The following is a 13,446-nucleotide window of genomic DNA, read 5'->3' on the forward strand; positions in this document are numbered from 1 at the left end:
GAAGATTTTAGGGAAGAAAGTCCTTGTGCTATGTGGTGGCTGAATCTTCAGGGGTTTTTGTTTACATGACTTGTGAGGTTTGCATGCAAAATAGAGTCACAAAGTCCACATCATAACTGTCTTGTTAATATAAACCTTTGTTTCTCTTTTATATTTTACCTTCCTTCTGTCAGATGCAGCACTAAATAGCAGATCTATTTTTGGAGCTTTACATTTACAGTATTTGCATGCTGTGTTTTCAAGCATGATTGAAATTCATATGACTCTGTTAGTAGAGTTTTAATTTTTAAAACTCAGATTGGCACAACTACTTGTTTCAGGCTTTTCCCCCCCTGTCCCACTCCCCCTGCCTTTGTTTAGAAACCCGAGTTTTAATCATCTTACAGAAATAAACTGATGGAATTGGCACTCAAAGAAAGCCCTGATGTGAGTGCCAGAGCTGTATCTCTCTCTTATGGAAATTGTAGCACGTGGTAAGGTTTCCAAATGGAAGAGAAGAGTTGTGAAATTGCCATCTGTGGTGTTCATGCCCAGAAATGCACAGATCTCCACCAAATCATGCAGAATGTATTAAACCTAAACTATTAAAACTAAACCTATTTAATACTGATAAAACAGATACTTTTTCCTGATGGTTTAGTTTGTGTATAGTCAGGTTTTTTAAAGACAGCAGGGTGAGGAGGCTGAAGCAAGTATGCTCTATTTTGCTTTATTCCGGACTGTCTGTGAACTGGCATCACTTTGCCTTCCAAATGTGTAAAGTGTTTTGCTGACCTTAGTTCTTGGCAGAAGATTAGATGCTCAAGCTGCCTCATGTACCATAAACACTAAAAGTCTCTTTCTCATGGCTCTTGGGTGTAGTATGGGTGGGTCAAGGCATTTGAATTTCAGTTTCCTGTAATGCATTACATGAAGTACAAAGCTCCAAAGCTTGGTCAGCATTTGTCAGTAGTCTCCTCTTAAAATTCGTTTCAGAGGACCAGACTCTGAATTTGAACCATCCACAGTGAAGCTCTATTTGAGCACCAAGATGTCTTTAAAAAGAACAACGCTCTTTTCATTGCCTGCCTGTCTTTTTAGCTGCCAGGTTTTGCATGCGTTCTGCTTGCCTGGAGGTAGGCTGGGCGTTTAAAATCTGTGTTGTGTGTTCAAGGTAGTGACCTACAAAACAAAGCTAAAAAAAGATAATGTAAACAACTGCTGGTTTTTCTCTGTTGCTTTTTTTCTTCATTATTTAAAAGTAAATTTTCAGCCCCGAAACAGAGCAACTGAAATGAGATTTTGTAAATGTTATCTTATTTATAGTTTCAAACAGTGCTCATTAGGCAAATACATTTGATTTATTTAATGCATTTTGAATATTCTTCATAAATTTGAGCAGCACGGTTCTTACTCTGTCTTCTCGTGTTGTTTTACATTGTTGCTTATGCATGCTTGGCTTTTGTTATGCTTTGTACTGTGGAATATTCCTGGAAATTTCATGAAATTTTGGAGTACTGCAGTATAAAGGACACACAAGGAATCCAAGTACATAACTGAGCATTAGCATTATATTGTTCCCTAATCCCTGAACAGGTTTATTTCCAGAGTTGTCTTGCAAGTAGCAAAGTCAACAAAATTTGGCATCCAGCAGACTTATTTCTCTAGGACTGCTGTGTGCCACCACAAAATCCATTTGCTATCTTTGTTGTCTGGGCCACCTCTGATGGTATAGCATCTGTACCTTCTGACACATCTAGAACTGGGTGTGTGTCAGTTCATCCAGCATATAAGGAGTGGACAGCTTAGTTTTCCATTACTCTGTGATGTCTTTAAGGATTTTTCTCTGCCCTACCCTACATTATCTGTAGAAATCATAGTTTTGAAACTCATGTCTTCTGATGGAAACTGAAGCTGCTCAATGGATATGAGACCAGAGAGAACAGAATGATGGAATCCTAGAATGTTTTAGGTTGGAAGGGACCTTTAAAGTTCATCTACTCCCCTGCAGTGAGCATAAATTCATAGAATCTTGGATTGGAAAAGACCTTTAAGATCACTGAGTCCAACCAAATTTGGTGCTAAACTGTGGTCCTTAGCACCACATCTACAAGTCTTCTAATCATCTCCAGGGATGGGGTTTCAACCACCTCCATGGGGAGCCTACTGAGGCTGAGAAAATTTTCAGTGAAGAAAGTTCTAATACTCAGTCTAAACCTCCCCTGATGCAACTTGAGGCCATTTCCTCATCCTCTCTCTTGTTACTAAGGAGAATAGTCCAACCTCCACCTTATCCCAACCTGCTTCCAGGTAGCTGTTGAGAGTGAGAAGGTCTCCCCTCAGCGTCTTTTACTCCAGACTAAACAACTCCTGTTCTCTCAGAGCTATAGGGCTAAGGGAAGCTGGACAAAGTAGAGGAAAAGTCAGATGGACAGCAAGAATACATAAAAAAATTCCTTAGAAAGCTTGGCTAACAGTTGCATATTTATTTCATAAACACTTCAATATTTTCTTCTGATAGATATGCAATGCCTGTTATTCTGTCTTACTTGGAGAAAGTGGATGAATATTTTGCTGTTCTTCTGGATTAACTGTCATGAAGTTAGTGTCATGTCAGGATTGTTGCTGTAAAGGAATGACAATAAATTATTTTCTTGCTCTTCTTTCTGCTTGCTATTTCCACATGTTTGGTAGATTTCTTTAAAGAGAAATTATGGTCATTTGAACTTTTGTAGACTTGTTTGTAGAGTTTTATAAGTGAATTATAGGTGGAATTGATAGAAATTTGGTTTATTGCTAATATGCAAAACATTTCTATGCAGGTAGAAGATGGCTGGTGGAGTGGAACACTAAATGGCAAGACAGGGTTGTTCCCTTCAAACTTTGTGAAAGAATTGGAATTGACAGATGATGGAGAAACACAGGATGCTCTGGATGACACAGGTGGCATTCTCTTTGTTGTAATCACTTAACAAAGTCATTTTACACCTTGGGTATAATTGATAATATTATACTTCTAGAAGGGCACTGGGAACAAGAGAGGGATCTTGGGTGTAACATGTAGTATTATGCTTCTAGCACCACAAAAGTTGCAATGAATTTTATCTTCTTAGAATTGTAAGTAATTTCATTATAGAAAATATTGATGCTGAGTATGAAGACACCTTGCTTGCTATTGTATAGCCTTCAATTGATCACTAGAAATTTTACCATATTCATAGCTGAACTTTTTTTAGTATTGGCTAAAAAATATTATTCCATTTAATAGTTTTTTTTTTTCTTCAATCTTACTGTCAGAGACATGAGTTCTCTAACAGGAAACTTAAGTGTTTAACATGTCAGTTGAAAATTACAACTTGAGTTGATCAGAACAACATAGAGAAACTCAACTTGAATCCTAGAAAGGGGGGACGTGGTTGTTTGCTATGTTTTAGTTTAACAATTAAAGGGGCAGGATTTAGCACCAGACTTGATAGAATTAGATATTGGTTGGACTTGATGATTTTAAAGGTCTTTTCCAACCAAACTGATTCTGTGATCTTAACAGTAATGAAAGTGTTAAGTGCTTAGACAGCTGTCTGTAAGGAAAGAAAAGTCTGTTTAGATTTTATTTGGGTTTCTTGATAATTATGGGAATAATTGCAGTAGCACAGACTTGTCTTGGGCAGTCCCAGATAGCTGTCACCATGAAGGTCAAGTACCCTAAATTTAGTGGGGTCTGGTGAGATGAATTTACAAATGGGTATGTGTTGGTCTTAATTCCTGAATACTGAGGAATAATTCCTGAGGTCAGTGGGATTGAACAGCACCTTGGAGTAATGGTAGTTGCTGACAGAAAATACGAAGTTAGGATTTTCAGCCTCTCACACCCCCAGGGGTTGTCTTTTAATGTTCAGTACTTCCACAGTCATCATATCAAGTATCTGCTAGTTCTTTCCTCACCCCTGGGGAAAACGTAAATGCCCCATTCACTAAGCTATGGTCTATCAAACATGCAGCCTGGGCTTTCCTAATCCAAGAAAATTTGCAGCCTTTTAGATATCTGAGAGGGATATAATGGAAGGTACCTTACAGATCATCTAGTTCCACTCCCCTGCTTAAGGGCAGGTTCACCTTCTACTAGACCAGGTTGCTCAAAGCCCCATTCACTTCGAACATTTCCAGGGTTGCAGCCTCCACAACTTCTCTGGACAGCTTGTTCCAGTGCCTCACCACTCTCACGGGGAATAATTTCTTCTTAAGGTCTAATCTAAATCTAACTTCTTTGAAGCCATTGCCCTTTGTTGGGTAATGAACTAAGACTTTAAACTATATCAGATTAAAACAATATTTAAATACATTTGCAAGAAACTATTTTCAGATATTTTTGATAATGCCTTTAGAGCAACAGGAAAATTACACTTTGGTGCCTCTTAGAGGCACCACTCCCTACTGCAACACACTTGTGTTTTATTTTTGTTTTCTTCCCCCCCCCCCGTGGCTGTTGGAACATGGAAGGACTCATTATGAACCTTTATTGATTATCACTTGTACAGCTGTAGCTGTGCAGATGACAAGCTTTTAAATGTTGGACTGAAAACAGATCTTCAGACAATGCACAAGCAGAGCTTCTGAAAACTAATGGAAAGCATTAACATTAACAGGCAAGAGATACTATGAGATACTATGATCTAATGAGTTAGTTGCCAGTGTATTCAGTGCAATACTGGTGTCATTTCAGATGGTTCTGTGTTAAATATAGAAGAACAAATGTGTGGTATTATAGCTACAGTACTCTTCCTAGAAAAGCTGTTTAGCTAGAGCAGTGCACACAGCTGTGTTGCTTTACTTTTTTCCCCAGAGGAACAAATAAATAATTTCAGATATTAAACAAACTTTGTTCTTTCTTTTCTTTTTTTTTTTTCTTTAATTTCCAGAGTCTGTTTTCAGTAATCCTACCTCACCTGTGGCATCTCCAGGAAATGGGAGTGAACCTGGATCTGGACCAGCACAGCCAAAGAAAATCAGAGGTATTGGGTTTGGAGATATCTTTAAAGAAGGCTCAGTGAAACTTAAGACAAGATTACCCAGTAATGAATTCGAAGATAAAAAGCAAGATAAGGTTTGTAGCAATTCATGTTGTTATTTTGGGGTTTTCTGTAAAAATAATTTAAAAGACATGGAATCTTACAGATACTGAATGCACTGTCAGTATTGTTCTGTAGTCACACCATAATCATCTCATAGCACTGTGCCTCCAAAGCAAAATTATACCCCTCCCTCTTCAACTTTTCATAGTAAATAACATTGATTCCAAAAGGCTTATTCAACTGTCTTGGTGTTGAAAACATTAGAGAGGGAAAAATAAGTTGATATAAAAATTGTTTCAAAGCCATGTGGTGCTTGTAACTTCTCAAACGCATCTACAGTACAAGGTCTTGCAGCTCTCTTTTGTAACAAATTTTGTATCTAGTCTAGGACAAGGCTATCACATCTTATAGAAGTTAAACTTAGCCATTAAGGACTATTTTGAGTTTCTTTAGTATTTGGTTTGGAATGTTTTTTTTTAAGTTTGGTGCGTACTGAGATTGTTGTTTTAGCTGCTAACCATTATTACCAATGTCCATCAGTGAATGCTACCAAGCTTTTGGCGTTGGTGGTGTCTTAGATTAGTGAGTTGCACAAACTACTGTTTGTGTAAACCTGAAAAATACTTTTCTACAATTTTGCATCTTCTTTCATTTTCTTTTCCCCTTTTTTTGTGAATGAGTGGGAAAAGGAGCACTTTTATTGTCTGAAGTTAAAGCTTAGGAGGGAGCAGATAATGTGATGAAATCGGAGTTGCTTAATGTTTGGAGTTTATTTTGATCTGAACCTGAGATTGCTTTTACCCTATGGAAGCACCACAGTGATGCTCAGTCCTTTGCCTTGAACTTAAGCATCAAGAACTTACATACAGGTTTTCAGGTTTTGATAAATAAAAGGCAGTTAAGATAATCCAGCATTTCAGTGATCAGTTAAAGCTTTGTCCTTTTTTGGTTTGTTTTTTATTTTTTGTGAATTATGCCCATTAATGCTGTTTTGCTGATAGATTTGCTTTCCTCTGCTGCCATGGAAATAATTGCATTGGTGTAGGGAAAAAAAGTGAGGTTACTCCCTGGAACAGATACTTGCTTGGATGTGCTTTCCCTCAGGAGCAGTGCTAAGAGTAATGCTCAACTGCCTATAGATGTGGTGTGTATCTTCTTTCTTTCTGGACCAGTCAAATCATCAGATGATTCAGAAAATGGAAGTTAGAAATGTGATGCCTTCTGTTTAAGGCTCTGGGAGTGTTATCTCCTAAGGAAGATACTGTTCAGTTTGGAGAAGCAAAGGCTCCAAGGAGATCTTAGGATGTCCTTTCAATATATAGATTGAGAGAGACTTTACTGAGGCTGGTGGTGACAGGACAAGGAGCGATAGTTTCAAACTGAATGTGGATAGATTTAGACTGGACATAAGGAAGAAATTGTTTGTTTTGAGGGAGATGAGACAGTAGAACAGGTTACCCAGAAAAGTTGTGGTTGCCCCATTGTTGGAAATGTTTAGGGTGAGGTTACCCAGGGCTTTGAGCAATTTGATTGTAGTGAAAGATGTCCCGAGATCCTTGAAGGTCCTTCCTAACCTAAACCATTCTATGAAGGCATGTGGACTTTCCTCATTCTTTCCAGGCACTGGCCCTTGAAGTAAGACTTTATGGGATCACTACATTTCCATGTGAATGCTATTAGACTAGGGTTTCAGGACCCTAGTTTTCAATTTCTTGTCATGAAATTGATAGATTGTTCAAACTTGAGAGTAAAAACAGCTTATCTAATTCCAATTAATATGATGTGTATAAACACTGAAATATGTTGGTGCTCTGTTTCATTGGTTGGCTTGTCTGGAAAGCTGTTGTAGGCCATGTCTCAACAAGAGGGGAGTAAGAAAACAGTTTTGCATAGCTTAAAGACAATGACATGAACAGTTAAGTTTAGCACTTCATTTTCTGTGTATTTGTTACAAATGTCATCCCAAAGGTGCATGGAATTGGAGAACTACACTCAGAGCCCTAGGGAGATAAGTCTCCTGAAGATTTTGTGAAAGTGGATGGCTTATTTGAGTTTGTTCTCAGCTCACTTTGAAGTTAAATGGAGGGATGATCTCAGTCTTTATGTAAGCAAAGGGCCATCGTTAGGAAATGGGAGTAGAGAAGGCTTTTTTGTCCTTTGAGGAATTCTGAGACTGTTCATCATAGGAAGTCTGAGCTGATGTACCTGAAATGCCCAAGACTACGTATGTGCCCCTTTTTAGGAGAGCTTCAGGTGTTGCCAGCATCCCGCCCAGGCTCGGGCTATTTATACCCTGCCTGCTTAAACTTCCTCTCATACTTCTAATGGCCTCTTGCTTTGGAAAGGGGAAATGTAGAGAACTGTTTCTATGTTGGCCTTGTTGAATCCCATAGGTGGTTTATTTTAGTATGTACTTCTTATAGCATTCTGGGGCAAGTTAAATTGCATATGTACTCCACAGACATCCCGAGTGACTGTGGCTTCCTCTGTGTTATGTCAGAAGTACAAACACCAGCCCACAGACATCATCTGGTTTTAAGGAGAGTAGAACTAGGTTCTTTGACAGTAGAATATGAAAATGAGCAGACTAACTAAAGGTAGTGGAATTTTTCACATCAGTAACACCATTAGGGCTGTACAGGTAAGTGCTGACTATAAGATCATATTCTATGTTTGTAGCTCATAATTCTGTGAAGAAGTGGATGCAGCTGAAGCTGTCTGAATCCTCCTGGCAGATCAGTAACTCATCTGGGGGGAAAAAAAAGGAATATAAAAAAATAGTACTGAAACAATGATTTTGGTTAGATATTAATTCTGAAACTTGTTCTGGCTGCAGTGCCTCTGTGGTTTTCAGGTTCAGGAGAAATCCCTAGTGACGTTTGTTCTATATATGTGTGTATGAATGGCTGAGAGTGAAAGGAATCTGGGATGGGTTTTCATGTGCTCTTACATTTGTTTGAGTAGTTAAAAATTGATTGGCTCTTCAGCTGGGGTGGTGTATGGCTACTGAACCTTCCGGCTGCGTTCCAGTACAAAGTAAGCATGGTCAGCGAGTTATTTTCAGAAGTGCTGTGCTGGAGAAGGCAATTTTCAGGATACTGGAAGAGTAACATTTGAAACTGTCAAAATGTGATTGTGGAAGTATATCTGGCAATGTCCTGAGATTGGCTTCCAATGTATAAGCTGTACTCTGACTTTAATTAGCAGATAAAATTCTAATTGCAGTGGCTGTAATGAAATAGCTATAGTAAGTTACATATTTAATGGGGAAGCTCATCAGATCTCTTGGAGATGGTAATTTGCATCATCTCAGCTATTGAAAACCTAAGTGTGTTCTGTAGCCTAATTAAAAATAAAACTTATAAAGAATTTTTGTTAACAAAGTTCTCTTTTGTTCATACAGCCATTACCTAATCATCCCCCAGGAACAAAGCTAATTCATTTTCCCAGTACAACAAAACCTGAAAACTCATCAGAAGTAGCAAAATCTGAAACTGAAAGTAAATCAAAAGGTAAGGCTGATAGAAATTTACATCTATTACTTTGTAGAGCTCTCTGGAGAAGTACTTGACTGTCAGATTGGTGTTAAAATCTTAAACTTTTGAATATTCTGGGATTTCATGTAATATTTGAGGAGTTGTGCAAATGGAAGTTTCATTGAGGCAGTCCCTTTGCATTCATTTGCTGTGTTGTCATAGATTCCTAGATTCATAGAATGGTTTGGGTTGAAATGGATCTTAGAGGTTCCAGCCCAGGCCCCTGCGTTGGGCAGAGACACCCTCCATTAGATCAGATTGCTCAAGGCCTCATCTAGCCTGGCTTTGAACACCTTCAGGGAGGGGCAATCCACAACCTCCCTGGGCAACTTGTTCCAGTGTCTCTGCATCCTTACTGTGAAGAATTTTTTTCTAATACATGTTCAAATTGTCTTATTTTCTGCCTACCCTTTAGTGTTCAGATGGGACACTAGAAATCACAGAAGCATAGAATGGTTTGGGTCAGAAAGCACCTTAAAGATCATCTAATTCAAGCCATCCTGCCATGGGCAGGGACACCTCCTACTAAACCAGGTTGCTCAGAGCCCCAGCCACCCTGGCCTTGAACAGGGTTGCAGCCTCCACAACTTCTCTGGGGAAACTATTCTAGTGCCTTACCACCCTCATGGGGAAGAATTTCTTCCTAATGTCTAACCTCAATCTAACTTCTTGTAGTTTGAAGATATTACCCCTCATCCTATCACTACATGCCTTTGTAAAAAGTCCCTCTCCAGCTATCCTGTAGGTGCCTTTCAAATACTAGAAGGTTGCTCTAAGGTTTCCCCAGAGCCTTTGCTTCTCTAGGAAGAACAAATCCAACTCTCTAAGTCTGTCTTCATAGCATAGGTGTCTCAGCCCTCTGATCTTTGTCATCCTCCTCTGGACCCACTCTTAGCAGTTCTATGTATTTGTTGTGTTGGGGGCTGCAGAGCTTGACACAGTACTCCAGATGGGGTCTCATGAGTGGAGTAGAGGGATTGAAACCTCTTTGTTGATCTGCTGGGCATGCTGCTTTTGATGCAACCCAGGATTTGGTTGGTTTTCTGGGCTTCAGGCACACATTTCCAGATCATCTAGAGCTTCTTGTCAACCAGCACTCCCAGGTCCTTCTCCTCAGGACTGCTCCCTACCCATTCTCTGCCCAGCCTGGATTTGTGTTTGGGATTGCCCCGAGCCAGGTGCAGGACCTTGCACTTGGCTCTGTTGAACTTCATGAGGTTGGTATTGGCTCACCTCTCAAGCCTGTCCAGGTCCCTTTAGATGGCACCCTGCCCTTCCAGCACGTCAGCCACACCACACAGCTCAGTCTTGTCAGCAAGCTTGCTGAGGATGCCTTGATCCCACTGTCCTTGTTGCCAACAAAGATATTGAACAGTACCAGTCCCAGTACTGACCCCTGAGAACCACTCAAATCTATTGCTATGGAACAGTCTCCTAACTCAATTTCTGTCTCTAATTATGGAAGTTACTCTTTAGGCTCAGGATTTACTGTGGAGTTGCTAGCATGCTGTTTGAACTCTTTGTGAAGATTCTCGCATCAGAAAGGTGGTGCCTGTGTTCTGTTGTAGTTTGTTCCCTAAATAATCGAGTTCCATTGCAGTCTTCTTTGTAATAACTTCTTTTTTATTTTTATTTTTATTAGCTCTTAAGAATTTATGACTTCATTTGACTGTCAAATTGCATGGTTTTATCTAGAGGGATATTTTTAAGCCAACTCAAGACATTTTGTAGGAGTGCTAGCCCTCGTATAGAGAATAGTATAAAGAATTAACTTCAATTATCTGATGTGAAGACAGCTCATTTTGCTCAGTTCCAGAGCAGAGAGGGTTTTTTGACTTCTGTATTGTAATTTCAAGTCTATTTTTGTTTTCTGTGGAAATACCTTGTTTTGGTGTAAGGAGGTTGTTTTATATGGAATGCATAATTTGCAGAAATAAGAAAGCTGCCTCAAACAGTTGACTTTTTGCCTGTTTTCAGGGGTTGTGTAACCTAGCACAGCAGCACCCTTGAAGTGGCACATTGTTAGGCAGAGCCCTAGTTTAGCTTTATCTACAGCAGTCTATAGAGCATTCCTGCCATTTGAGCCATGTTTGGGCTTTGTTGAATTGGCTAGCTCTAAATAGCATTTCCATGTTTGTGTGAAAAGTCACAATATGGTTCAGCACCGGACTTGGTGAAGTTAGATAATGGTTGGACTCAATGATCTGAAAGGTCTTTTCCAATGGAAGTGATTCTACAATTCTGTGTTAATAATCAGCTGATTACTATCAAGAGGTATCTGCTGTAATGGATTTACATTGCAAAGCATACATGAAAAGTTTGTGTGCAACACATATCATGGAGATCGGGGCTTACTTGCAACTTTGAAATCATTACTGATCTTCAAAATTGGGATAGTCTTAGGTTTTTGCTTTTAAACCATTCCAGTGCTGTTACTAGAAGAACCAGCAAGACAGTGTGCAGCCGTAACCATAGTGGAATGTGACATTTTGCATAAAGTTTAACCCAAGTCTGCCTAAAAAAAAATCTTTGTCTACTGCAACTTTGCAGCCACTCTTCCTGAAGCCTGTAGCATTGTGACCCAAGTGCAGGACCCAGCACTCGCTCTTGTTGAATCTCGTACGGTTAGCCTCAGGCCATTGATCCAGCATATCCAGATCACTCTGTAGAGCCTTCATATCTTGAAGGAAATCAGTGCTCCCTCCCAGCTTAGTGTCATCTGCTGACTTGCTGAGGGTGCACTCAATAGAGCCTGTCCAGATCACTGAGCCGTCCCAAATACTGAGCCCTGGGGAACACCACTTGTGACTGGGTACACAATAGTAGGTTATACCTATAGATACCATTTAAGAACACCTTATAATATAACCTTTGGAGGAAAACTTGATTTGCTTCCTTAGTGTTTTCATTTTAATATAGACCATATTATGGTTTATGTATATTATCCTTGGTTTTGAGAGAGCAAAATGAAAATAAACTGTTTCATCTGTTTGCAAATAAACAGATCTCTAAAATATTTAGGCTACTGTAGCTTATTTTGGTGGTGCACTGCTATTTCTGAGAAGCTTGTTTTGGAGTCTTGTATGAGTATGTAAAAATATTTTGTTTAAAAAAAAAAATCACAATTTGACCTCTTTCCCTTCGCACTTCATTAGAATACAACATCTGAGATTCCTGCTTCTCTTATTGTTAGTCCTGAGTCTTTGGGAAAGATTTAAACTACCTTTTATTAAAAATATTTACTGAAGTTCAGATTTACTAGTTTGTAAATATCATTCTAGACTTAAGTGCTGGAAAGGTAAACTGGAATCTGTCTTCATGTTAACTACTACAAGAATGTCAGGCTGACAAAGTAAAATGCTGAGGTGGCAAATTGTGGCTGAGTTAATCAAGAATGTCACCCTGAAACAAGTTCATGTAATTAATTAATTAGGATTGCAAATTTGGAATAGATCAATTTTGAGAAAATACTCTCAAAATTTACTCTCAATAAAAAGCTCAAAGACATTTTTCTCTGAAGTAGCTCAAAATTGAATATATAATGCTATGGGGAGGGTTAGCTGGACTGTTGCAATTTTAACTTAGTAGTTTTCTTCTGAAATCAGAGCACCTGAATTAAGTTAGTGTTGTGGAAAAAAACGTTGTGGAGCTTAATCTGATGTCACAAAGATGTATCTCCATTGTCTGTAAATAAGGGTAATCAAACACTGGAATAGGCTCCCTAGGGAGGTGGTTGAGTCATCATCGCTGGAGGTGTTTAAAAGCTGCAGACATGGAGCTTAAGGGACATGGTTTAGCAGCAGACTTGGACAACTTAATGGTTGGACTTGGTGATCTTAAGGGTCTTCTCCAGCTGAAATGATTCTATATGTAGTCTTACTTTTTTTTCTTATGCAGATGTTCACAGACATTCATATAAAGCAGTCTCAGATGTCTGGACTAGAAGGAAAGCGTGAATATAGTGTTAATTTCTGAACTCTCAGACAGCATAAGTGCACTGGTATTGTCTTCTACTACCCTTAGAGTGCAAATGTGGTTAATTGTGCTTCTTTGTTTCAGCCAAGGAATACTGCAGGACAATATTTTCCTATGAAGGCTCAAACGATGAACTCAGCTTTAAAGAAGGCGAGATCATTCAAATAATTAGTAAGGTACAGTGGCTCTGTTTTAACTGTTCATATAGCCTTTGTGATTTTGTATGGGTAGATAATGAGTAAAACAGGAAAGGAGGAAAGTCTGTTGAGATGGATATTCCTGTAGACTGATGTCTCATGTGAAAGTCAACTCTTTGCTTCTGTACTTGGTAGAGATACAGTTGTATTTAAAGGTTGTTCCAGAATGGCAAGTTAGATTACTCAAAGGCCAGGGAGATCCATGTAGACCCGGTACCAGATAACCTTTTGGAGAGGAAATTGGAAAACCTTTGTAAATGGCCATTTTACCTTCACAACTTGTACTTTTCCTCCGGTGATTCATCATGCTGACCCAGAAGTGGTGGTTGGAAAGTATTATTGTGTCAAAAGGCAAAAAAAATTAAGATCTGTATGTATTGATTTTGATCTAGGTACTATGGGGAAAAAAAAACAAACAATGGAGCAAATGTTTTTAGTGGGACAATGAAGTCCAGGTGTTAGGGATACTTGATATTTCAGAATAACCATACAGAAATTAACACTCTGGCTATTTAGATAAACATAATTATTTGGCTGAATACTTGTGTTGAGTCTTAAGCCCACCTTTTTGAAAGGTCATGTTGTTGCAGAGATGGTTTTAAACAGGAGATGAACGTACCCATACTTAGGTTCCCTGTGGTACTCTGCAGTCTTTTTTTAGATTGTGCTGCTATATTAAGGAAGAACAGC

The 13,446-nt window shown here is 38.9% G+C and overlaps 1 protein-coding gene across 1 annotated transcript in view; it reads left to right on the top strand.

The window, feature by feature from the left end:
* CD2AP (CD2 associated protein) overlaps positions 1-13,446 on the top strand; it is a 73,351-nt gene that overhangs the window by 38,089 nt on the left and 21,816 nt on the right. Inside the window, exons 6-9 of the mRNA XM_054383788.1 lie at positions 2,802-2,922; positions 4,896-5,080; positions 8,452-8,560; positions 12,644-12,735. Coding sequence (XP_054239763.1) covers positions 2,802-2,922; positions 4,896-5,080; positions 8,452-8,560; positions 12,644-12,735 — 507 coding nt within the window. The remainder of the gene's footprint in view (positions 1-2,801; positions 2,923-4,895; positions 5,081-8,451; positions 8,561-12,643; positions 12,736-13,446) is intronic.

The sequence above is a fragment of the Indicator indicator genome, chromosome 9 (assembly GCF_027791375.1).
Source record: "Indicator indicator isolate 239-I01 chromosome 9, UM_Iind_1.1, whole genome shotgun sequence".
In the NCBI taxonomy this organism is placed as follows: domain Eukaryota; kingdom Metazoa; phylum Chordata; class Aves; order Piciformes; family Indicatoridae; genus Indicator; species Indicator indicator.